The sequence below is a fragment of the Octopus bimaculoides genome, chromosome 1, assembly GCF_046866305.1.
Source record: "Octopus bimaculoides isolate indiv1 chromosome 1, ASM4686630v1, whole genome shotgun sequence".
NCBI lineage: Eukaryota > Metazoa > Mollusca > Cephalopoda > Octopoda > Octopodidae > Octopus > Octopus bimaculoides.
The window spans coordinates 199,723,621-199,751,348 of NC_142928.1; the positions used below are offsets into that span (position 1 = coordinate 199,723,621).

At 38.7% G+C, this 27,728-nt stretch overlaps 2 protein-coding genes across 3 annotated transcripts; one reads left to right on the forward strand and one right to left on the reverse strand.

Annotated features, from left to right (window-relative positions):
- Positions 1–1,067: 1,067 nt before the first annotated feature.
- LOC106867901 (uncharacterized) lies at positions 1,068–5,947 on the forward strand. The gene has a single exon (XM_014912970.3). It carries the CDS (start codon positions 1,886–1,888, stop codon positions 3,728–3,730), a length of 1,845 nt encoding a protein of 614 aa, XP_014768456.1. The 5' UTR covers positions 1,068–1,885; the 3' UTR covers positions 3,731–5,947.
- Positions 5,948–18,373: 12,426 nt separating this feature from the next.
- Positions 18,374–24,669, reverse strand: LOC106867903 (uncharacterized). Of its 2 annotated transcripts, none has more exons than XM_014912971.3 (2): positions 24,428–24,669; positions 18,374–20,504 (listed from the first exon to the last, which is right to left on the reverse strand). In XM_014912971.3, exon 2 carries the CDS (start codon positions 20,141–20,143, stop codon positions 18,734–18,736), a length of 1,410 nt encoding a protein of 469 aa, XP_014768457.1. In that variant the 5' UTR covers positions 20,144–20,504; positions 24,428–24,669; the 3' UTR covers positions 18,374–18,733. The 2 variants fall into 2 exon arrangements, with proteins under 2 accessions (XP_014768457.1, XP_052829965.1); XM_052974005.2 differs by lacking the exon at positions 24,428–24,669 and adding an exon at positions 22,909–23,861.
- Positions 24,670–27,728: the final 3,059 nt, after the last annotated feature.

Sequence of the window (27,728 nt, forward strand, 5' to 3'; positions counted from 1 at the left end):
ACTAACAGACATACTACTCCAGCTTCTAGTTCATAAGCATGCTATCTCTATCTCTATCTTTTCTACCATTACTACCTTGACCTCTGTTCTTCAGAGCTGACTGGCTTCACCGTCAATGGCACCTGTGCCCAGCATCGCCTTCCTGGCACTTGTGCCGGATGGCACGTGTAAAGACATTCGAGCGAGATCGTTGCCAGTGCCGCCGAACTGGCTCCTGTGCAGGTGGCACATAAAATACACAATTTTGAGCGTGGCCGTTGCCAGTACTACCTGACTGGCCTTCGTGCCAGTGGCACGTAAAAGCACCCACTACACTCTTGGAGTGGTTGGCGTTAGGAAGGGCATCCAGCTGTAGAAACTTTGCGAAATCAGATTGGAGCCTGGTGCAGCCATCTGGTTTCACCAGTCCTCAGTCAAATCGTCCAACCCATGCTAGCATGGAAAGCGGACGTTAAACGATGATGATGATGATGTCCCACTTATCTCTCCTCTTGACACATTTGGTGCACCCAACCACTCTTTCCCCTCATGCTAACCACTCCTTCAATCACAGAACATCATTTCTCCGGAAGCTTCTCTCTGCTCATGTTAATCTGCAGCAGTTTAAACAGAATATTAACAACATGAATCTTACATGTCTAGGATAGCTTGTAAGAGCTGCAGCAGGCGTTTGGTGAAGGCCGTAATTGTTTTCACGAGTTTGTGCAATGCAGCGAAATGATGTATGACGTAACGGATATAGAACATGTAGAATCACATCGGTATGATGTGGCCCACAACCAAATGTAGTGTGTAGATGTAACGCTTGAAGGAACTCGACCACTTTGCCTCCCTGAGGCCCAACGCTCATTATTACGTTCAAGCTAAACATGTCTAAGGAATACTTAGCCAATTAAACGTTCGTTCAGGCCACGTAGTTCAATTAAGCGAGCAACTGAGTCCTCATCGTCGAACGACGGAGAACCCCACCACCACCACTACCACAACGGATACAATTGAAGGTAATTCTGGTTATCTTAAATTATGTCGGGGACTTTTAAGTTATGACGCCGGTATCATTCACACAAGGGAATCATTTTCCATAGCACCGCTGGTGTAATTAGTTCAGTTCATTAAGACTGCATCATGTCTAGTAATTATCTGGTGTTAAGATGAATATTAATGTTTGTGGATAACATCTTTAAGATCCGCTTTTCTTACATCTGCCAGATTAAATATCTTATTTCGTTAGAAACTAGTCCAACCTTAAATTATTTGCCTCCCTATTTTACAGGGAACAAAGGATCCCCAACAACTGAGAAGCAGAAACTTTTTAACTGAAGATCGCGGATTATATTTGTATTGCTACCACAGAACGTTTTCTCTACTCTTTCACTATTCGTGAATACTGATTTATTGACTCTCCATGCACACACACACACACATATATAAATATATATATATATATACAAACATCCTGTATTGAACACACACACACACACACACCTTTTTTCTATTTACAACATCAGGTTTTTGTTTTCCTTGTTTAATGAAAACCTTTCCTTTACAAACTATTACAGAAAAAAACATTATTTTCACCATAATCTCTTCTATCACTTCTTTATGGATCCTCGTTCTCTCTTTATTATTATTTTAATTTATTTCCCCCACTTATTATCCATTAACCCTCTCCACATTTTTTAACATAGAGAAAGAAGTATTTTGTCTACAACAGCAGATGTGGAGAGGACCGCGTATGCCACAAGTATTTAAATGGTAAGTAGAAAATATATCTGCTTTGCCTATTTTCTGCACATGCAAGCAATCCTATCAGAAACAAGAAGCTGTACCTTATCATATATTAATTGGCATTTCTCAGTTTTAAAGACTTCTCAAAGAATTTAATATGGAAGACGTTAATCCCTTGGACACTTTTAATAACGCACCTGTTTTTAACAATATCGATTCAGTAACAGAAACATGCAGTGGTGAGAAATCTTTATCTAGTGAAACATTTACTAAACAAACATCGCCAGACAAAAACTTAACTGAATATTGCTGTGAGATTTGTAAGGAGACATTTTCTTCAGAAGAGGAAGTCTTTACACACAAAGAAATACATGACAAAGGAAAACTCTTTAACTGTGAAATCTGTGGGAAGTATTTTGTAAATTGCAATAAGTTAAAACGTCACAAAATAATCCACGCTGGAGAAAAACCATTTCACTGTGAAGTATGTGGGAAGTCTTACGTGTCAAACAGCAAGTTAAGAAGACACAAGAGAATCCACACTGAAGAGAAATCCTACCATTGTGATGTATGTGGGAAATGTTTTGTTTCACTCAGTAAAATAACAAGACACAAAAGAATTCATACTGGCGAGAAACCTTATCACTGTGATATATGTGGGAAATCTTTTGTCGACAATAGTAGTTTGTCAAGGCATAATAGAATCCACACTGGAGAAAGGCCATACTGTTGTGAAATCTGTGGGAAATCTTTTATTAATAAATCAAATCTTGTCATCCATATACGCAGTCACACTGGAGAAAAACCTTATCACTGTGATATATGTGGCAAATCTTTTTTTGATAATAGTTATTTAACAAGTCATAAGAGAATCCACACTGGAGAGAAACCGTTTCAGTGTGAAACATGTGGAAAATCTTTTATTTGCAAAAGTGATTTAACAAAACACAAAAGAATCCACACTGGAGAAAGACCCTATCACTGTGGGTTATGTGAGAAATCTTTTATTGATAATAGTAGTTTGGCAAAACACAGAAGAATCCACACTGGAGAGAAAACCTACCACTGTCAGATATGCGGGAAATCATTGATGAGTAATTCAAAACTTGTTATACACATTCGTAGTCATACTGGAGAGAAACCGTATCAGTGTGATATATGTGGGAAGTATTTTGTTGATAACAGCTATTTAACAACACACAAAAGATTACACAGTGGAGAGAAACCATACCACTGTGAAATCTGTGGAAAATCCTTCATGAATAATGCAAAATTAATTATCCATATCCGAAGTCACACTGGAGAAAAACCATTTCACTGTGATATATGTGGCAAGTATTTAGTCTCTGACAGTAATTTAGCCAGACACAAAGAAATACACACTGGAATAAAACCTTTCCACTGTGATATATGTGGGAAATTTTTCGTTTATAACAGTGATTTAAGGAAACACAAGAGAATCCACACTGGTGAAAAATCATTTTATTGTGATATATGTGGCAAATCTTTCATTCAAAATTCAAGTCTTGTTATTCACATACGAAGTCACACAGGAGAAAAACCTTATCACTGTGGAATATGTGACAAGTCTTTTGTCTCTAACAGTAAATTAAAAAGACATACACGGATACACACTGGAGAACAACCATATCATTGTGATATATGTGGTAAATCTTTTGTCGATAATAGCTATTTAACCAGTCACAAAAGGATACACAGTGGAGAGAAATTGTTTCATTGTGGGATATGTGGTAAATATTTCATTAATAATTCAAGTCTTGTTATCCATATACGTAGCCACACTGGAGAAAAACCATTTCACTGTGACATTTGTGGCAAATCTTTCTCTGTCAATTGCAGTCTTTTAGTCCATAAAAGAATCCACACTGGAGAAAGACCTTATTATTGTGATCTGTGTGGGAAATCTTTTATCACTAACAATCTCTTAAAAGCACACAAACAAATACACACTGGAGTGAAACTTTTCAATTGTGAAACATAACAAAATTTATCATTTTGTGACTGTAAACTGAAATAACATTGATGAGTAGACATTTGAATAGACTTTGGGATTTATCTTTTATTTTTTACTTGTTACAGTCATTAGCCTGTGGCCATGCTGGGGTACCACCTTGAAGAATTTTTTAGCTAAATGAATCCACTCCAGTACTTGTTTTTTTTTTTTTTTTTACCCTGGTATTTATTCTATCAGTCTCTTTTCCTGAACTGCTAAGTTATAGGAATGTAAACACCAATACTGGCTGCCAAGCGGTGGTAGACAGGCACACACACAAACATGACAGGGTTCTTTCAGTTTCTGTCTTCCAAATCCACTCACAAGTCTTTGGTCAGCTCTAGACTATAGTAGAAGACACTTGCTCATGGTACCACACAGTGTAACTGAACCCTTGACCATGTGTTTATGTCCCTTTAGATTCTATATCCAGATCCTGCGATGATCTGGTAAAATACCAGTCAAGTACTCGGATCGATATAATTGCTTATCCCACTTGCCCCCATCCACAAATGTGTGGCCTTTTGCCTATCATAGAAACTATTCTGTTTTGAAGCTTCATGAAAATTGGATTACTACCAATTTTATTTCATGTAAAAAAAAATTTTTTAATATGATTATTGGATTATTTTGTTGAGAAAAGGCTTTGGAACATTTGTATGTCTACCACTTGGGCTGAAAAGAATGTTTTTTTTTTTTTTGAACATTTTAATATTTTTTCATCATGGCTTCTTCATATAATAGAGCAGTAAAAAAGTAGTTGCTAGTGTAGTAGGAGAAACTATGTAAAGAGATAGATTTAAAAATTTGAAAATTAAACAGGCAGAATATTTCAGACATCTTACACATGTGTTATTGTATGACTAAGCACAAAGAATCCAGTACAGCTCTATTGAAATAAAGAGCTTAATGGTATTAACAACAGCAACTGTTTTGGTAATGTTATGAACCCAAAAGAACTTGATTGAGGTTAACTCTTGGAAAGGTGTATTGCAAAGTACAATGCTGCCTTACTTTGGAATGCATCAAGGAACTGGGAAAGTGTGTCATACCTCTATCTTGCCAGAAATGGAAGGGGCTGCCATACAGTCACAAAAGAATAGTTGATAGAAGCCCTGGCTTCTGTTTTTGTATTGCATTATCAGTAATAGTTTAAAAAAACTGTTTTACAACAAATGCCCCTAACCCTAACTGAAACTGAGAGGGAGAAAGAATGTGATACAGGAATATGTGAACTACAGAAAACGATATAGAAGCAGTTATCATACATAGCAAAACAAACGCACAAACTTGTTCTTTTTCTCTTTCAAATTAGCCACTTCACTGGTGTTCGTAGCATGAAAAAATTACTTTGTACACACTGTGAAATGGTTGGTGTTTGGAAGGGCATCATACCAAAACTGACACTGGAACACATGAAGTGCGGTGGCTTGCCAGATCCTGTCAAACTGTCCTACCCTTGTCAGCACAGAAAACATGTTAAATGATGATGATATGAATATATATAAAGTACACAACATATATAAAACAGTAAAAACTAGAATCCCTGTAACTCACTTAACAATGGCATTAAACTAATGAAAAATAAATGTAAAACAATCAAAATATAGAAATGTTCATGTTATATTTCTCAGCACAACCCTGGTTGTTTTTTTGTTTTTTTTAATACAATCTCTGAAAAAATACTTGAAAAGTTTATTTGTAAAAATATTAGAATTCCTTTTGAAGTTGCAGTTTCTTTCCATTTCTGAGCTTCATTCTTCTTGTAGGACATGTTAGATACTCTGTTTGATATTGAAATAGCCATCTTTAAAGGATCTTCTAGAATTATATCTCAAGTGCTGTTAACTTTATATTCAAATTAAGACAATTACACGGAAGTTAAAACATTGCAAAGCAGTGTTATTTCCATCATTATGAATAGGTCATCATTTGTACTGTCCTCTCATTGAATGTGACTACAGTGGCTGCTGATTAAACATCGTTTTATATAATATGATGCTAAAGTTGTCTCTTTACAACTAACTGATTTTTCTCCCTCAATAAAGATATATTAAAGATTTCACCCAATTGCAGCATCCTTGTTTCTTTATCTTAATAATATGGTTTCCAAGCAGAAATTTGTTATTCAATTTATATTTTTGTTATTGCTAATAGCAATTTCCAATATGTATTTGTCCAATAAATACAGAAATTGCTAAATTATTTCATTTTAATATTGATTTATTATTGAGTTTTACATTTATTCTATACCTTTTTTTTTTTTACTGTTATTCTATATAATGAAGACATCTGTATATACTGATCTATTTATGTTAACCTCTCGAAACAAGGTAAAGTTTATTTACACTCTCTGAGTGGTTGGCGTTAGGAAGGGCATCCAGCTGTAGAAACTCTGCCAAATCAGACTGGAGCCTGGTGTTGCCATCCGGTTTCACCAGTCCTCAGTCAAATCGTCCAACCCATGCTAGCATGGAAAGCGGACGTTAAACGATGATGATGATGATGATGAATGTCTGTTCATTGTTCTGTTGTAGATTGCAAGAAGATGTGTCTATTTCTTTGCTTTCTTCATCTTTTACCTTCTCTCTTAATTTTTTTTACTGTAATCAAATTGTGTCCTGAGTAAAGTTGGGCATAAGAAGCATCAGATGTGGTGTGCAAGAGAGGCGACTGTGCTGGCATGGCGATGTGTTATGTATGAATGAAGACAGCTATGTGAGGAAGTGCCACTCTCTAACTGTTGAAGGAACCTGTAGAAGAGGTAGACCCAAGAAGACTTGGGATGAGGTGGTGAAGTATGACCTTCGAACATTGGGCCTCACAGAGGCAATGACAGGAGACTGGGACCTTTAGAGATACGTTACGATTGAGAAGACCAAGCAACTAAAGTGAGATTGCAGCCACGCATGTCCAGCCCTGTTAAGAATACTCCTGATGCATCGGGCGATATGATATGCTTGAGAAGACCATTTGAGTCAAGTAAAACCAATATCGTAGCTTGGGCAGGTGCCCCCTGGCTGGCTCTCATGCTGATGGCACGTAAAAATCACTATCCGAACGTGGTCAATATCAGGTCCACCTGACTGGCTCTTGTGCCAGTGGCACATAAAATGCACCATCTGAACATGATCACTGCCAGGACTGCCTTACTGGCCCCTGTGCTGGTGGCACATAAAAAGCACCTACTACACTCTCAGAGTGGTTGGCGTTAGGAAGGGCATCCAGCTGTAGAAACATTGCCAGACCAGACTGGATCCTGGTGCAGCCACTGGCTTTCCAAACCTCAGTCAAACCGTCCAACCCATGCCAGCATAGAAAGTGGATGTTAAATGATGATGATGATGATATTTCTGTTTTCTCTTCCCACATTTCATAGTATATCAGTTTATTCCCAGACTTTTTGGAATAGTCATTTCTAGTATTAGAATAACAGGGAAACATTCAGGAAATAGGTACTTGTCACAGAAAATAGACGTTTTAATCAGACAGCACCTTGGCTTGTTACAATGGAAACAGGCACCAATGTGTCTGTGGCTTTCAATTGGCTAAAATTACCCAAAATTGGCAAGCTTTAAAAATCTCTTAATTTTTATTTATAAATTTATGACAAAAGTAAATTTCTTTTCCATAGTTAGCATACAAAACTACATCAGTACACCAAATTTGAAAACAATTAATATAAAATTTTAAAAAATTAAGATCGGTGACAGCAACAGAAAAGGTCCTTTTCGTACCACTGGCACAAGCGATTTTGTTGAGTAACTCACAAGACAAACAGAGAGCAAGAAAAAGTGGGCGGAGGGGAACTCATCCTACTTAATGAGGGGAGTGTTAAAGGCAGTGACGAGATGAGTTTATGCCAAGACTAAAGTATGATAGAGGGACAAGCATGAGGGGGGGGGGGGTATGTGGCTACCACATTATATAGGAGTGTCAAAGTAGTTGGAAGAGGATAAAGATGTGTGTGATGCAGTGTAAGAGCAAACTCTCAGGATGCAAGAAGGTGAGTCTAAGAAAGGATAGAAACAATAGGTGAGGGGAAAGTAAGAGGTGGTAGGAGATGAAAGTAAAAGAGGTTTGGTTAATGGGACGTGTGTAGAGAAGAGATGGAAGTGGCTCAGGAGGGAGAGAACAGAAGGTTGAGGGGAAGATTATGAAGTGGAAATGGAAGGAGATGTAGAGGAGGAGCTATAGTGTGTGGGGTGTGATGGCATAGATGCAAGGGTGCTGAGGAGAATGAAAGCAGGTATGAGATGTTTAATGGAACGGAGCAGAGAGATGAAAGATGATTAGTGAAATAGTATTGGGGGGAGGGGTAATGGGAAGGCGTCATGAGTGTCCATACTACTCTGAGGTGGTTACAGCCTTCAGGTAGTGCCTTATATAGCGGAATGATGAAGGGCTGGGTGTGAGGGGAACAACGTGTGAAGAATGCTTGGTGGGGTAAAATGGGTTAGAAGCCTAACCAGAATGCTCTTAGAATGTTATTTTTGTTGTGTTGGACAGGTTTTCTTGAGTACAGTGAATCAGCAATCGTCTTGGTCCTTTGTCATCTCCATTAACGAAATGTAATCACAAAGCTTTGGTTGACCCAGGGCTATAGTGGAAGACACTTGCCAAAGATGCCATGCAAGGAGATTGAACCCGGAACCATGGGTTAGGAAGCAAACTTTTTAAACACACACTCATGGCTGCACTGTATCAACATCAGAAGTTGAGCAATAATTAATATTTCACAGTTCTACTTTGTTAATTTCTATAAGCTTACAATCTCTTTACATTTCAGCCTACTTTCTGTTTTACTTCTTATTATTTTTCTATTTATAATAATAATCTTTTCTAGGTACAAGACCTGAAATTTTGGGGTGAGCGGGGATTAATCAGCAACATTAATCCCAATGTTCAACTGGTTTTTATTTTATCAACTCCAAACTGATGAAAGGCAAAGTCAACCTCGGCAGAATTTGAACTCGTGACAGATGAAATGTCATGAAGCATTGTGTCCAGTGCACTAATGATTCTGCCAGCTTGTTACCTTATCTATAATTATGCTAATAATAAGGTGCAAGTGGATGAAACTCATGGAAAAGGGAGACACAGGAAGATATGGGATGCAGTATTGAAGGCTGATCCCAAGATGTTGGGGTCTTACAGAGGACAAAGGACTGAGATGATTGGCATTTTGCTGTGCTTGAGAGGATCTGCGTATTGCAGCAAAAACGATATCCTAAAGCCTTTCAATAAGCATTTATATGAGTATTTTTTATAGTGAGCCAAAACAGATGCTTTTTATATGGCACCAGCACCAGTGGAGTCACCAAATAGCTGAGAGAGGGAGTGGAACTGAGCAAAGTGACTGTGTGTCAGGTGAGAGATTGGAATATGATAAAGAGACAAAGATAGTTGACTTATTATAGAGGAGATACTTGACTACCCGAGCAGGATCAGGTGGGAGAGAGAAAGACAGAAAGAGTCAGAGTGAGAATTAGCAGCAGGTCTACCCATAGGGAAGTGTGTGTGTGTGTGGGGGGGGTATAAGTAGTAGAAGTGATAGAGGGGGATGTTCCATAAAAGTGTAAAGAGGGCTGGTTTGGCATAGTTTCTACAGCTGGATGACCTTCCTAATGCCAACCAATTTACAGAGTGGATTGGATACTTTTTATGTGGCACCAGCAAGACCACCAAATAACTTGCAAGGCAAAGATATTGAAGGAGGTGGCTTTTTGCCAGGTGATGAGAGGTTAGAGTATGACAGAGAGACAAAAACAGATGTCTGACCGTAGAGGGGAGGGATACCTGGTTATTGCAGTGAGAGGGAGAGAGAGGCAAAGCAAGTGAGAATGGGAGAGAACAAGAATGAGTGGGAGTGAAGGAGATATGGTGGCAATGTGCTGGAGCATACTCTTGAGGTACAAGGATGAGAATATTAATGGCTTTGTAGAGCACTGCTCAGTTGCATGAGTACAGAGTTCACATGAACGTAGACAGGGCAGGGAGAACAGGAGTGGGGTGGGAGAGATACACATAGTGTGTGAAGAAGTGGAGAGGGGATGAAGAGAAGTAATTTGGTTTATTGGAGTAGGATGTGTGAAAAATTTAATGTTGCATGTGGATGGAACACACAGCAGTTCCAGAACTCAGTTTCGCTGAGCTGTGTAGAACTTCACACCACCCGACATCTTGGTCCATTGTCATCTCCTCTGTGAAGCCCAACATCTTCAAATCAGCTCTCTTTACGCCACTCCATATTTCCCTGGGTTTCTATCTTTCACAGGTACACTCCACTTTCAGTGATTGACACTTTATACAGCTGTCTTCATTTCTACGCATCACATGTCCAAACCAATGCAGTCTTCTCTCTTGCGTGCTGTATCTGATTCCTCTTCTGCCAACTTTTCTCTCAGCACATTTGCACTTTGTCATACATGCACACTGATATGTGTATATCTATATCTATGTATATATTATCATCATCATTGAATGTCTGCTCTCCATGCTGGCATGGATTAGATGGTTTTGGAGCTGATGAGCCAGAGAGCTGCACCAGGTTCCAGGCTGATGTGGCATGGTTTCTACAGCTGGATGCTCTTCCTAACACCAACCACTCCGGGAGTGAAATGAATACTCTTACATGCCACTGATATATATATATACATATATATATATATATATATATATATATATATATATATTCTTTTATTTGTTTCGGTCATTTGACTGTGGCCATGCTGGAGCACTGCCTTTATTCAAAGAAATTGACCCCAGGACTTATTCTTTGTAAGCCTAGTACTTATTCTGTTGGTCTCTTTTGCCGAACAAGAAAGTTACAGGGACGTAAACACAGCAACATTAGTTGTCAAGCGATGGGGAGGGGGAAAAACACACACACACACACACACATATGATGGGCTTCTTTCAGTTTCTGCCAACCAAATCCACTCACAAGGCTGATGGGTAAATTGTTGCCATTTTTAATTTTGTGCATGTGCATTGTTTGTTTTTAATTTTGTTAACTATAGTAGGGTCAGTTGGGCACCATCTGTGAGAAAAACACCACCATGACACTATTCACTATGCCAGAAATTTGGAAATGACTATTTGGCATTTGCACCATAAGCTCCAATACAAACATTTCAGAGTGTTTGGGTCTCAATCTGACGACAATGCCATCTGAGGACATATGTACCGAGAGTGATAGAAATCAAACATTCAGTCAACATCATGGTGTTTAGGGCAATCACTAGTGATGGTTACGTTATGTGTCCATTTATTTTCCCACATGGCCTCAGACTCAACACAGGCCTGTATGAGGTAGTGCTGTCCTGGGTCAAGAGGGTGGCTGCTGGAAGACCCTGTGTCTGGCAACAGGACTCTGCACCATGCCACACAAGCAGGAGAATCCAGTCTTGGCTGTCAGACAATTTCTGTGACACCATCACCCCTAACATCTGGCCACCTAACTTCCCTGACTGTAATCTTCTTGATTATTTTGTGTGGGGTGTAGTTGAGCGAGAGACCAACAAAACTCCTTGTAACACCAAAGATGAACTGAAGGCAAGGATTATGGCAGCATTCACCAGCTTAAACAAGGAGACTGTCCAGAAGAGTTGCACGAGATTCGAAAGAAGTCTGGAAACCATGGTTGAAGCCAATGGCAATTTTATTGAATAAATTTACTCTTTCGTATTTCAAGGTATTTTTACACAATTTTGCTAAATATATCTGTTAAAATGAGATGTCAATGTTATTTTCATTTTTGTGTAATTTAGATGACAGTTTATTCACCACACTCTGTATATATATATATGTATGTATGTATCATCATCATCATCATTTAGCATCATTTTTCTTAGTTGGCATGGGTTAGATAGTTTGACTGGAACTGTTAAGCCGGAGAGCTGTACCAGACTCCAGTCTGGTTTGGCTTGGTTTCTATGGTGGAATGCCCTTTCTAACACCAACCACTCCAAGAGTGTAGTAGGTGCCTTTTACTTGTCACTGGCCCAAGTGCCTTTTATGGGTTATAAGCACTGGCCATGACTATAATTTCACTTGACTTGATGTGTCTTCTCAGGCACAGCAAATTATTAAGGGTCAATCTCTTATTGCCTCTGTGAGACTCAGCATCTCAAGATCATGCTTCAACCCTCATCCCATGTCTACCTCTTCTTCAGGTTCCCTTCACAGCTCAAGATGGGCACTTCTTTATGTTGCTGTTCTCATCTATATGCATGGCATGATTATAGCAACGTAGTCTTCTCTCTTGCACACCATATCTAATATCTCTTATACCCAATTTTTCTCTCAAGACATTTACACTCAGTCATAAATGCACACTGGCATTGCACATCCAGTGAAGCATACTAGCTTCATTTCTTTCAAGCCTTCGCATGTTCTCTTCAGTCACAGCCTATGTTTCACTGCCTGTTTGCACTCAGGGATGTGATGCTGTGCAACATTGCATCCCTGGCAGCCTCATGTGGCGCTTAAAATAGGTAAGAAGCTCATACATTATGAAATGGAAGCTCTTCCAACAACCAGGGACTTATATAGATGGGAGCAAACAATATAAGCTTGGCTTGGCAGCGAGAGAGCAAAAATCCTAAAAAACTTGCTCAACCTGGGGACCTTTCTAAAAGTCTTCATGAAAGAAGTTTTTAGTCAATGTCATCATCATCATCATCGTTTAACGTCCGCTTTCCATGCTAGCATGGGTTGGACGATTTGACTGAGGACTGGTGAAACCGGATGGCAACACCAGGCTCCAGTCTAATTTGGCAGAGTTTCTACAGCTGGATGCCCTTCCTAACGCCAACCACTCAGAGAGTGTAGTGGGTGCTTTTACGTGTCACCCACACGAAAACGGCCACGCTCGAAATGGTGTCTTTTATGTGCCACCCGCACAAGAGCCAGTCCAGGGGCACTGGCAACGATCTCGCTCGAAAACCCTACAAAGGCCAGTCAGGCGGTATATATATATATATATATATATATATATATATATATATATGTCTGTACGTATCGTCGTCGTCGTTTAACGTCCGCTTTCCATGCTAGCATGGGTTGGACGATTTGACTGAGGACTGGTGAAACCAGATGGCTACACCAGGCTCCAATCTGATTTGGCAGTGTTTCTACAGCTGGATGCCCTTCCTAACGCCAACCACTCAGAGAGTGTAGTGGGTGCTTTTACGTGTCACCCGCACGAAGGCCAGTCAGGCGGTACTGGCAAAGGCCACGCTCATCTCGCTCGAGAAACCTCATGTGTCACCCGCACAAGAGCCAGCCCAGGGGCACCAGCAACGATCCCGCTCGAAAAAATCTGAAACATTTTCTTCTACAGGCTTGGAATTCCCCATTCATTGAATAGGCCCTGCTGCAGCTTCTTCGAATATAACCAGATCTGGTGCAAGAGAAATAACCCCATCCCACCCGCAGCATCCATGCACAGTCAAATATTTTTTGTTTACAAAACTGACATATTTCTTCCTCCAGTTGTAGAGAGGTTATGCGCCTTTGATCAATTGAGCCTGATGGATTACCTGTACTGTTAAGGACTTTATAGGTGCAAAATCAATGGTCACTCTATGGCCGGCCACAACATCTAACTTCTTAAAAAAATATATTACTGCTTTAGAGTATACTTCTTTTTGGGATATATGAACTACTGATGATATATGTATACATTATATATATATATATATATATATATATATATATATATATATATATATATATATATAGTTTTAGGGAAAATAACCAATTTTCAAGAACTCATCGATGAAAATCCACTATCACATATAGAAAAATTAATAATTAAAAGCACAATAAATGAGTATAATATAAAGTAAAGTAAATATCATATTTTCCCTAAAACTATATATTTTATATATACTTTATCTATAAGGCTCAATTTAATTTTAATTTTTTATAAATTGATTTTAATTGAGTTTTTTACCTGTAATTTTGGATTTTGTCCCTAATATTATATATATATATATATATATATATATATATATATATATATATATATATATATATATATGAAGAATGAAAATAAATGGAGCAAAACACGTGTAATCAATAAGTTCCTTTAATTCCTACATATGTTTCAAAATATATGTGCACTCTACTCCAAAGAAGTAAGAGGTGCTGGAATTGCACATAAATTCATCTTCAGGGAACAAACATACAAAAAGCAAGACGAGCACTAAATGCTAAGGTTGCGTACGTGTTATAACATTATATAGCTAAGTAAATGACTGTTAGAAACAAGAACACTGGTTTACAGGGAGCTATTAAGGGAGAGAGGCTATGAACGCTATACTAAAAGTTTAAATTAGAGGAAGGGAAAATGGATCGCAATTAAATCCAGAAATCTAAAGTTCCGATGCTACACACATATATATCTGAATATTTGTAGAGATGAGCCACATTTGGAATAAAGAATTCAAGTTCTCCACTTTACCTTCAAACATTCAATTTTAGGGAGAATCCCTTGATGAAGTGTGTGTGGTTGGGAACATGTCCATGTTTATATTGCGTAACTTCAATCACGCCTCTTTCAATTTCATGATTTTGCATTAGAGAACATTAGCATAACACTTACAAAATTTACTGTCTCTGCTTTTCTTTCAAACATTCAATTTTGGAGAGATTGTTTTGATGAAATGTAGTTCCATTGCTTTTTGTATTTTGGATCGTCCCGTGCACTTTTGTAAAAGAGAAAAGTTTTGAATTTTCTGTCGCTGCATATTTCCAGATGCTTACTTAATGGAATCCTGCGTAATTCCTCTTGTCAGACATGTTGCCTGTGGATTCTTGCATGTTGGCTGAGGGAATTATTTGTTTCACCAATGTAATTTTCTTTGCAGTTTGGACAGGTAATGCAATATATGAGGTTTTGCATTTTGCAATTCATATCTGCATTTATTTTGGAAAGGGATCTGCTCTTCAATTTTATTTGGGAACCACTTTCCAAGTATTTGAAGTTGTTGATGTTGTTACACGTTCCACATTCTTTTACTAAGAATTCTGATTCATTCTCTGATTTGTATTCTGCCCTTGTCAGGTGTTTTTAAAGGTTTTTTTGGTTGGCGCATATCCAAAAAAATGGAACAAGAACGCAAGAGACGACAATAAAACATCTGGACAGATAGACGATGCGAAGACGGACAGGAAAAATAATAAAAAGACAGACAGGAGAAAACAAGGATGAGTCATTTGCAGCCTTCTCTCATCAGTCAAGTTCCAGATTATCCTTAGAGTTTCAGGCAGTTACACTTGAGACTGTTCAAATCTGTCTTCCCCCACAAAATCTAAGCATCCACCCCCACTACAGACTTGGTCACCTAGGTAGCTGAAGCTATCAACTACTTCTAGTTTCTCCCCAGGCATGTGATGAAATCTGTTTTCTGAGCTTCTGTGGTGTTTATTGCTCCTGTGCATCTGCCGCACACGAAAGCTATCTTCCCGGTTAATCTTCCTTTGATGTTGCTGCACCTCTTATGTGTCCATAGCTTACATTGGGTACATCTTATGGAGTTTCTACCTACACCTTTTCTACAGATTGAGTAGGGTCATCTACCTGAAGAGGTGTGTGATGTGTTCGCCTTCCTACTTACTAGAACTTTGGTCTTTACAACATTGACTCTAAGGTCTTTCGATTCTAAACCTTGCTTCCACATTTGAAGTTTCTTCTCTAGTTCTGGTAGTGATTCTGCTCAGAGGGCCAGGTCATCAGCATAGAGGAATTCCCAGGGGCAACCTGTTTTGAATTCCTCTGTTATTGCCTGGAGGGAGGGGGCTGAGGGCTGATCCTTGGTGGACTCCTACTTCTACCTGGAATTTTTCACTATACTCATTTCTAATCCTAACCCTATTGACGGCATCTCTGTATAGGGCCTTATTAACCATTCGTCAATCCCGTTTCCACATCACCTACTAGATAAGGGATCGGGGACTCTGTCAAAGGCTTTCTTCAACTTCACAAAAGCCAAATATAGGGGTTTATCTTTGGCTAGGTATGTCTCCTGCAGTTGCTGTGCCAGGAATATAGCATCAGTGGTGCTTCTACCTGGCACAAAACTGAACTGCATCTAAGCAGACTGTCTCCCTAACTAGTTGGGCTATGACCCTCTCTGTGACCTTCATCACCTGATCCAGAAGTTTGATACCCCTGTAGTTATTTCTATCTAAAGCATCACCTTTACCTTTGTAGCAGTTGACTATGGTGCTGTTACTCCAGTCATTTGTGTAGGACTCCATCATGAACTGCCTGGTTTACAATACGGGTGACTAGGCCATAACCCACACCACCGGATGTTTTAAGCATCTCAGTGGTGATTCCTGATGGACCAGAGCTTTTCCTGGCTTCATATCCTTAATTGCTTTATCTACCAGGGTGCTATTTGGATAGCTGGTCCCGATACTGGGTCAACATTTTGCAGGCTCTCCTCCTCCCATTCATTCTCCACGTTCACCAGTCTTTCATAAAGGCTTTTCCAAGCATCTTTCTTTCTGAATCATTAAAAGCAAGTGCACCATCATCCATGTGGACACATTTCTCTCCTGTGACATCACAATTTTCTTGCAATCCGGAATACTTCAGTTCTTTGGTCCTCAAGTCGCTGGACATTGGCAAACTTCTTTTCTGCTTCACCCTTGGCTATGTGTACCTGTTGTCCAGCCTCTCTTTTGGCTATCTGGTACGGTTCCCTGCTACCCCCACCCTTCCAGGCCTGTTTCTTTGCTCTGATGGCTTCGTCTACCGTATTATTCCACCACCACGTTACTCTAGGCTGGCCTCAAATCTCACCTTCGACCAACTATTCTGACTATATGTCTGTGCACACGTTTGAATGTGGTGTGTGCCAGAGGGCTTGCAAATCGAATGGGGGTCTTAAAAGACATGTTAGGATCCACAATGAACAGAACTTATCTGCAGGTATTGGTAGTACAAATCAGAGGTGCAATCTGTGTTTTTTCAAAACATTGGTTTAAAAAGCCACATCAGACGCCATGAAAGGGCTAAGGTGTAGGTGAAGGAGGTGGTCAAACTCTGTGTAAGGAGTAGACAACCACCATGTATATATATATATATATATATATATATATATACAAGTATGTATGTATTATTTAATAAACACAGTATATGCTTTTATGTGCTACTTACTATTAGTTTCGTATGCTGAGAACATGCCAAACATTTTTATAACATGTCTGGTGTCCTAGCACGATCATCAGAAACTGCCCACGTGGCAGAACAAACTAAAAATGGGACGAGAGAAAAGGCAAGAAGCAAGAATATATAAAAAGTGGGAGGTTGCAAAAGCACAAATGGGAAAGCAATCAGAAAGAAACGAAAGAGGAATAAGAGTTATTTCCCTTAGACCATAAAATATAAGGCTGAAAAAAAATAGTGGTTTAGGTTATATTACAGTTATTTAATCTAGTTGGGGGGGGGGGGGTACTTCCCAATTCTCCAAGAGGAACTTAGGGCATATGCTTACAACTGTTGAAAATTTTGACTCTAAGGTTCAACAGTGACTTACAGTTCTTGGATCTGAGTTCTTTCAGCTACACATAACATATGATGTGGATTTTTCAACTATTTGCTACTGACCAAAGTTTGGCAATACAATGCCCCTACTTCTACTAAGAGACCTTACTTGCTTCCAGCCCCTTTGTAACCTGTCTTTCCCTGTTCTCTATTCTGCATGAACATCCTCATCCACCCCATTCCCCCACTCCCACAATAGCCATTCCTCAAGTGCTCTGCTTGTTATATCTCGAAATGGCTCCGATGAAAGTTGTATTAATTTTCTTAGGTCGTTCAATTTGCCTCAATTGATCAATGTACTTATAATGACTACTGGAAACAGCTGTAAACCAAATTTGCTTGGAAATAGGCGAGAGTGGGCAACAGGAAGGGCATCGGGCCATAGAAAACTTTCCGCAATGAATTCTTCTGTCTGACCCATGCATGTATTGATTTCTTTCACTTTAATTTTTATGATAGGGTTCGATGTAATGTGTTAGTTTCTATCCAGTGATTAAAATCTCATCATTATTAACTTAATGAGATTGTGCCCTAAAATTTATTTAAAAGAATACATCAGCATAAAGAAGTGTGTTTCGTTAACAAATGAAAAATCAAAGGTAAATGCTGTCAGCTATTATGACCTCAGCAGTATTCTTGAAGGATCGTTTAGAAATTTCCTTGTTTAGATTTAAACTGAATTCAAGACAAAGTTTAGATGTGAGCAAGAATTTACTTCCAAGTAAAAAAAAAAAAATGACATATTTTGTAACCCATACAGTTGGTAAGGCTTCACTTAACTGAGATTGAGTACTAGCTAGAATCTGTGGTCAAAATGATTTTGTTGCTGGGATCAAAAAATATACAACACGTTTCTCAGAAAGAACATTTTCTAAAATTATGAAATATAATAAGATTTTTTTTTTTGGTCAAATTTGCAAACAGTTCAATAATTTGTGAATATTTTGGCAAATAGCAAATTATGAAACTTAACTAATTCTAAGAAAGGACCCACTGCTAGTGGGCCATAAGATTGCTGCTGGATCAGAACTGACTTAAAGCTACTCAATAACAATTGTTTTAGATAATTAAGTGTTGAAACAACTGGTTATTTTATTGTTACCATTTTACATCAAAAGTGAAAAATATATACATTAATTCCAGAAACACTAGAAATCTAAATCCATTTTAAACCATAGTGAAGACTCTGGGAGTAATCTTAATGTAACTAAATTTGGACAAAAGAACTGAGCCATGGTTTACCTTTTGTGTGTGTGTGTGTGTGTGTGAGTAAATATATCTGATAATGCTTAGACAATAGGTTAATAAGACAATGTTTTAGCACAAATATTATAAATGTATGGTTCTATTAATTATAAATGCTTAAGGGTTAATAAATTACTTTGTTGAAAGTATTATCTGACATGTATATCACAGTGGAATGTTTTCTAACCTGTATGAATACGTTTGTGATTAGATAAATGGCAATTTAGAGAGAATGCTTTACCACAAATATCACAATGATATGGTTTCTCTCCTGTGTGAATACGTCGATGGGTTAGTAAATTGATATTCTGAGAGAATGATTTACCACAGATATCACAGTGATATGGTTTCTCACCTGTGTGAATACGTTTGTGTTTAGATAAATGACTACCATCAGAGAATGATTTACCACAAATATCACAGTGATATGGTTTCTCACCTGTATGAATACGTCTATGAGTCAATAAGTGACTATTCCCAGAGAATGCTTTACCACAAATGTCACAGCGGTATGGTTTCTCCCCTGTGTGAATACGTTTGTGGTTAGATAAATATTCATTAGTAGAGAACTTTTTGCTACATATATCACAGTGGTATGGTTTTTCTCCTGTATGAATACGTTTATGAGATAGTAAACGACCTTTCTGAGATAATGATTTACCACAGATATCACAGTGATATTGTTTCTTCCCTGTATGAATACGCTTGTGGTTAGATAAATTGCCATTAGCATTGAAAGTTTTACCACAGATATCACAATGATATGGCTTTTCTCCTGTATGAATACGTTTATGGGTTAATAAATTAGAACTTTGAGAGAATGTCATACCACAGATAGCACACAGGTATGGTTTCTCACCTGTGTGAATACGTTTGTGCTTAGACAAATGACTGTTTACAGAGAATGCTTTACCACAGATATCACAATGATATGGTTTCTCACCTGTATGCATGCGCTTATGTTTCAATAAATTGCTATTTTCAGAGAATGATTTACCACAAATATCACAGTGATATGGTTTCTCACCTGTGTGAATACGTTTGTGATTCAGTAAATTACTGTTTTCAGAAAATGCTTTACCACAAATATCACAGTGGAATGGCTTTTCTCCTGTATGAGTATGTTTGTGTTTCAGTAAGCTACATTTTACAGAGAATGCTTTGCCACAGATATCACAATGATATGGTTTCTCACCTGTATGCATACGTACATGTTTCAATAAATTACTATTTATAGAAAATAATTTACCACAAATATCACAGTGATACGGCTTTTCCCCTGTATGAATACGTTTGTGGTTTAACAAGTTACTATTTTGAGAGAAAGTTTTACCACAAATATGACAATGATATGGTTTCTCTCCTGTATGAATGCGTTTGTGGTTAGACAAACATTGATTTGTAGAGAACCTTTTACCACATGTATCACAATTGTAAAGTTTTGAATCTGTGTGGATTAATTTATGTTGGATTAAATATCTTCCTATCTTAAAAGACTTCCCACAGATGTCACACAGGTATATCTTCCCTGTATGAGCCTTATCAGGCTCTCTTTCATTATGAATGCAACTCTCACTCAATTTCTTCTCCATAATTTCAAATCTTCTTTGCAAAATAGAAAAACTACTTTTCTTCTGTAATTTTCATCAGAGAAATATTTTTCCAAATATTTTCAATGAAGACTTTTTTTTCAGTCATAAGGGAACTGGGTAAGATGGAATCTTGAACTTAGACATCAGTCATTTAAAGTTATGAAAGGCATTATGTAAGAGGAAAGCCTCAGTAAATGTTGATGATACAGCACCACAAAAATAATATGGAGTCTATGTAATTATGTGCCGCCAATAAAGGAAATCTATTGGAATCCATGAGAAATGTTTCACAGAGATAGAACTGAAAATATACAAATAAAGTCTCTTGTTTCCTTGATAACATCTTCAGTTTTCAAATACCCTGAAATATAGAAAAATAAATAATGATATTTCAATGCTGACATATTAGAAAGTATGATAATAACCAGAGACACTGAAAATAACAGGAAGACAAACATCAGATGTACATACATGAAGGAGAGACACAGTTGTATGGCTATGGAAGTTGAAGTGGATGATGTTAACTGGATTGGCAGCAATAGATGGGGCAACTAGTGAGACAAGATGGATGTGGTAATGACAAGGAAACAATATTGGAGGAAGGGGTGATATCTATTAGTGTTGTGCTGTTGGTGTAAGAGTTCATCCATCCACCTGTAAAACACACAAAACTATAACTGAAACCAGTAACTTAATGTCCATCTTCCATGCTGGTATGGGTGGGACAGTTTGATAGGAGCCAGCCAGGTAGAAGCCTGCACAAGACTTCTGCGACTGTTTTGGCAGGATTTTTACAACTGGATGCCTTTCCTAACACCAACCACCCAGAAAAGTAGACCACATGCTCTTTATGTGGCACAAGCACAGGTAAGGTCAGTTGGATGCCCTCCCAAATGCCAACCACTTTACACTATGGACTGGATGCATTTTAAGTGCCACCTGCATTGACAGGGTCACCAAGTATAAGTGGGAGGATATTGCCAAAGAAGCATGATTAGAGAGTGGGGAGGGGAAGTAAGTGTTGAAAACCTAGTTATATAGGAAGTGGGAGGCTCCCGAATAACAATGATACAGGGAAACAGGGCCATGAGGACAGGATTAGGGAGTGGGAGGTTGGCATAGTGCATGAAGGAGAAGATGTGAGGAAGAGAAAAGATGTAGAGATGTAGTTTGGTTTGTTGGGGTTAGGGTGTGTGAGAAGTTTTGTGGTTACGTGTGGGTGGAACACACAGCGCTTCTAAACTCAGTTTCGTTGATGTGTGCAAGTCTTATCAAGAATATCATATCACCAGACATCTTGATCCATGTCATTTCCTCCATGAGGCCCAACTTCCTGAGATTGGTTCTTACCACTTCATCCCATGTCTTCCTGAGTCTCTCTCTTCCACTTCTTTATGCAGCACATTCATACACATCACATGTCCAAACCAATGTAGTCTTCTCTTTTGCAAGCTACATTTAATTCCTCTTAAGCCCAACTTTTCTCTCAATACATTTGCACTTTGTTGTACATGCGCACTGTTGTTGCACATCCAGTGGAGTGTAATGCTTTCATTTCTCTCCAGTCAACACTTGCCTTCTGCATTGAGAGCCCAATTGCCCCTACCTCTCCAACACCACTAAGGACACACATAATTTTATGCTCGTCCACACATGTATTCACACGCGTTTGCCCACATACATACACCACTCTTACATATGCACAGCCCAGTTCATCCAGGTCACCACCATTATCTCTCCTTCATTCAGCTTCTTCCTTCTGGTCATTTCATCATGTTGACCTGTTAATCCCTACACATTTTTTTCTCTCTCAACACTTTCTGTCAAAGTGCATAGGCTCAAAATGTCAAAGACTTTCCCCATTCTTCCTGAGCATCAACCTAATGCATCTGCTTGTTGTTTCCTCACCTGTCTTCATCTTTTGTTTCCTGTAAACTTGAAAATTTGGAATATGGAAATTGAAATTTGAAATCTGAAATCGAAATCGAACCGAATCCGACGACCGGCACCCATGCCAACCTCTCCTTCATTGAACACTAAACTCTGCTTGTGAAGACCTGTTGGAGGAAAGTGAAATCGAAATCGTAATTGAACCATACTCGATGACTGGCACTTGCGCCAGTGGAGCACTAACAGCACTGTCTGAGCATATTAATCGCCAGAGCAGCTGTCTGGCTTCTGTGCTAGTGGCCCATAAATAGCACCACTTGAGCGTAATCGTTACCAGCGTTGCCTTCTAGCACTTGTGCTGGTGGCATGTTAGAAAATCATTCAAGCGAGGTCATTGCCAGTGCCGCTGGACTGGCTCCCGTACAGGTGGCACGTAAAAAACACCATTTGAACGTGGTCGTTGTCAGTACCGTGTGACTGGCCCTCGTGCTGGTGGCACGTAAAAGCACATACTACACTCTCGGAGTGGTTGGCGTTAGGAAGGGCATCCAGCTGTAGAAACTCTGCCAGATCAGATTGGAGCCTGGTGCAGCCTTCTGGCTTGCCAGTCCTCAGTCAAATCGTCCAACCTATGCTAGCATGGAAAGCAGACGTTAAACGATGATGATGATGATGATGATGATGATGATGATATATATATATATATAAAACAATATATTGACTCATTGACTTAATAATCATGGCTGGAATGGATTTGCATTATTTTCTATTAAAGCGATTATCAAAATATCTAAGTTCTTGTAGCAGAGCATAAAATTTCCATTCAGGTTTTACTCCTGAATAGTTGCAACTAGTTAGTAAAATGGGAAACAAACCTGGATATTGTAGCCATGCAGTTGTTAATCACGCACAGCAATTTTGTGAATCTGAACTGCAACTGTGTTTAAAGACATTCTAATGAGAGGTGTGGACTGTAGGCAGACACCTAATGGATCTGAACTATGCTGATGACATTGCATTCCTGGCAGAATCAAGTTCAATGCTCCTGCAAATGACAGAGTGGCCGAAGAAATGGCAAAAACAGGTCTGTGGATCAACTCCAAGAAAACCAAGGTAATGCAAGCCGGTGGGCAAGAAGTGACATAAATACTTGTAAATCAAGAACCCGATATCAGACAGCATTATTATTACAGAGGTGGTGCAGGGATAGAGAGGAGATGTCAACTCCTGAATCAGGTGTGCAGTAGAAGTGTTCAGAGGAACAACGAAATCTGGGTAGCACTTCAATCAGCAATCGTATGAAAATCCGATGGTAGCAAGCATTGTCCTGTCAATAGCAATCTATGGAGGAGAATCTTGAGATATGACTACCAAGTAACTCTTGAGCTGAATGCATTCCACCAACGGTGTCTATGCAGAAGACTCAAAATCACCGACAGTTATATAATCTAAAGACCAGAGAAGAGTCAATCTGCACAGAGTGCAGGAGATTATGGCAAAAAGAAGAGTGAAACTTGCAAGAGAAGGATATAATGGTTCCACCTTCAAACATCGAAAAATCAGCTGGTAAAATGTAGGCGACTATGCTCAAAACAGGGTTTACTGCAGACGGCTTGTAGCCCAATGTACAGAGGCCAATTGTGAAAGAGAAACTAAAAAGGAAGGATGGTGATCGATGTTCAACCTCGATTTGTTTCCCCGCAACTTTCAAGATTTTTAATTCAAAGCATCTTAATTTATAACTTGAATATGCTAAGAGACTTTCCTAAAAAAAAACAAATAATAATAAGTGAAGGAGGGGAGGATGAAAATTACGGCGATAAAAAAATAATAGAGGATGGAATTTTGTTTTGTAAACACTGTAGTTTACTTGAAATGGCGAAACGAAAAGAGTAGAGTAACAAATATTTTCTTTTTAAAAATGCATTACAAGGAGACAGAAAAAAAATTCTTTTAACTTATAAGTATTTATTAATTAAATACTTATAAAGTATCTAATTAGAATGGACTCTCTGTTTTGCAACCAGTACAGTGACACCTCAGCAAACAATATTTCGTTTTCGTTTTATTTCCATCCTATTTTTACACATTCCCCATATATAAAAAATAAATAAAATAAAAGAGAGGAGGAAAAAGATGCAAAAATTTGCTAATTTCTCGAATCTTATTTCTTGTACAAATGAATTTTATATTTTCTGTTAAATATACCATTATATCCTTTATTTATTTTCTCGTTACGACTTTTAAAGTTGGAATTTTTGTATTTTACTTCCAGTTTTTAAGTTTAATTTCTTTCCTATTCAAATTTTACTGTTATTTTAATGCATTAAAATAGGATTTAACTTTTATGTCTTATAATTTATGAAAACCAACAATCCATGCAAAACTATTTACCTCCTGTATTTTCTAATGACGGTCTTTGTTTTCAGTATTTCCCCATCTCTAATCCAAGGTGTACCGTGTGCCGCAACTAATATATGTAAATATATAACATCCAAAGACAGTAGATGAGTGTCAGTAGGTTCGGTTGCTGTAAGGAGTGAAAATGTTTGATGTTTTAACCAAAATATTCGGTCGGAGTTATTAACGGAGAAGAAAGGAAGTAGATGAAGAAGAGACCGCAGTGAATGAGAGACGATAAGACTGAAGGAGGTGCGAGGTAGTGAGATGAGGAGTTAGAGACGGTTATGGGATGGCTTCGGATAACGTCAGGACAGGGAATTCAAGATAGCAGGAACGTTATTAGAACACCTACTACATGCATATGGAAACGATCGCCCGAACGGTGAGAGGTCAGGCCTATATGGTACTATAGTGCCAGTATGCAATGTAAATCAATCAAATTAAAGGATTAGAAGTCACTTAGAGTTGGATTGGTGATGAAAAACCAAAGTTTGCATCGGGTTGTTGCTTCTCTTGGGTCCAAATTTTTCGTCGTTACTAAGGATCTAGCACTGTGTTGTATGGCTGCTATATCAACAAGTGTCTAACTGACCTCACCAGAAACAAAACTCCCCTTAATTGCCTTCTGAAACGTTTTCCAATCCCCTCTGGAATTCAGTTTCAACATTTCTATTAATGTCTTGCATGTCCGTTTCCAACAGTTATGAAGGAGTAAATAGTAGTGGCATTGCCATCACTCATGGTGTGAGTGATGGCAGGGGTGACTACAGGAAGGTCAATAATTGAGGAACCCTATTAACACACATGATGATGGAATAATCTTATAGGAATCTTCTAAATGGAGACGTGGATTCCATAGGCAGAGTGCTTGGCAAGGTGATTCTCATTGCAGACTTGCCGCAGTAGATCTGTTTCTGTGGAAGCTATAGTATTGGCCTCTGACGGGTAGGGAAATGGACAGGGTGTGCTGTTAATTACCGTATCCAGCATTTGGCAGAAATTCCATTTGGTGTACCCAGTGAAATCTATGAATAGAAGAGGTGCAGTGGAATAGTAGGAAGGTTAACAGAGAAAATAGTGTTTGTATGTGCAAGATGTACAGGTGCCACAAAGACTGCAGACAGATGCATAAGAAACTGATTTCTTCAAATATCCCAGAGCCTCTGCTGCCTAGGTGACCTAATTAGAAGTGAAGAAGGTTGTACAGAAAGTGCCATTACTGGAATAAAAATTGGATGGAGAAAGTTCAGAGAGTTTTTACTTTTGTTGGCAACCAAAGATCTCCCTCCAAGTGAAAGGATGATTGTATGATGCACGTCTATGAACTGCAATACGACATGGTAGTGAGACATGGGCCCTAGATGTAGAGGACATACAAAGACTAGAGAGGAATGGAACTGGCATGCTCTGCTAGATGTGCATTGTCAGTGTACAGGTGCAATAGAGCATGAGTGTCTTAAGAGAGAAGTTAAAGCATGAGAGGAATTATATGCAAGAGAGGAGATGGCGTTGGTTTGGTTGTGATGTGGATGGATGAGGACAATTGCATGAAGAAGTGCCAATCACTTAAAGTAGAAGGATGTTTTGGAAGAAGGAGAAACAGGAAGACATAGAATGAAATACTGAAGGCCAATCTCAAAATGCTGAACCTTATGAAGGAGATGACAGAGGAGTGAAATATGTGGCATATAGCTGTACTCAAAAAGACTTGCCTACCACAACAGAATTCATCATCCTCATCATTTAATGTCCACTTTCCATGCTGGCATAGGTTGGACAGTTTGACTGAAAAATGATAAGCCAGGGGACTGCATCAGGATCCGATCTGATTCGGCAAGGTTTCTATGGTTGGATGCCCTTCCTTACACCAACCACTCCAAGAGTGTAGTGGGTGTTTCTTACATGCCACCTTCAATCGTAGGGCAACAATGGTCTCACTTGGTTTGACAGGTCTACACAAGAATGGTACATCACCAAAGATCATAGTCATCTGTCACTGCCTTCATGAGGCCCAACACTCAAACAGCGCATTTTATGTGCCACCGGCATGGGTGTCTGTCAGCACTGGCATCAGCCACAACTACAATTTCACTCGGTTCGACAGGTCTTTACAAGCACAGCATATTGCCCTACGATTGAAGGGTGCTTTGATGGGCCAGTTATGCAACACTGGCATCAGCTATGACTACGATCTCACTTGGCTTTTCAAGCACAGCATATCTCCAAAGGTCCCGGTTGCTTGTCATTGTCTTTCATTTCATGGTACTTCATTGTTTCCATCAGACATTTTACCTCACAACATTTCTAAAATCTCCTCTTTACCATTCAAGTCTTGTGCAGAACTTATTGTCACTTATTCATCTTGATCATTTTTATTAGTTACTTTATCAATTATTCTCTGGTACTCTGCGGTTTCCATCTGTTTCATATTTCTCATCTCTTACCCCTTTATTACCACTTTCTGCTTCTGCTCTTTTTTTTATTGTTTCTCTGAATTCCTTCAATCTCTACTCCTGTAATCCAGTCATTCCTATGGATTGCTCTTGCTTCAAAACTTCCTTTTTTCCATTTCATATTCTTTTCATCCAGTTCATGAAACCTCTTTTATTTGTCTCAATTCTCAGCCAGAATTCTATTACTATTTTGTTTATTTCTTTTTCTCATTTCATTCTTTTTCTTTTTCACTTTGGACTGTGATTTTGGTCCTGATCAACAGCTTGATGACAACCTACCACAACTTGATCAGTTACTCCTCCCTGCCTGCCGTGCACAGCACCTTCACTCTTGACAGTTCCAGTTCTGTTAGTGAAGTTGTGGTTATTATTTAATTTTCACATCACTCATTTAGCATTTGTAAGGTTGTGCAATCACCAGTATTTTTATTGTGACACCATCACAAAGTGGGTTGCTAATGAAGGCCCTGAGAGTCCACACCCACCCTCATGTACACTGTTTTTAGTGCCAGTCTTGTTCAATCCTTTGTTTTATATCTTTGTATTTGACATTTTCACTCCTGAGAATTTTGGTGTTGAGGTGGCACAACCATTGGTGTTTTTATTGGGTCACCTTCTCAGCACTGAAGGTATATACCGTATCAACAAGGGAACTGACTTGGGATTCATCTTTAAGTTTGAGGTCATCCATGAACAACAAATGGTTGACTTTTTGTTGGAAGCTTTTGAATATATACCCATCTTTTGCTTTCCTTAGAATCAGTGTAACTGGTATGCACAGTACAAAGACAAGCGGGGACAGGCAGTCCCCTTGGAAGATGCCTCTCCTGTTTTCTATT

Excerpts from the sequence above, each read along its gene's own strand:
- LOC106867901 (XM_014912970.3), top strand. The coding sequence starts at position 1,886 with ATGGAAGACGTTAATCCCTTGGACACTTTTAATAACGCACCTGTTTTT.
- LOC106867903 (XM_014912971.3), bottom strand. The coding sequence starts at position 20,143 with ATGGAGAAGAAATTGAGTGAGAGTTGCATTCATAATGAAAGAGAGCCT.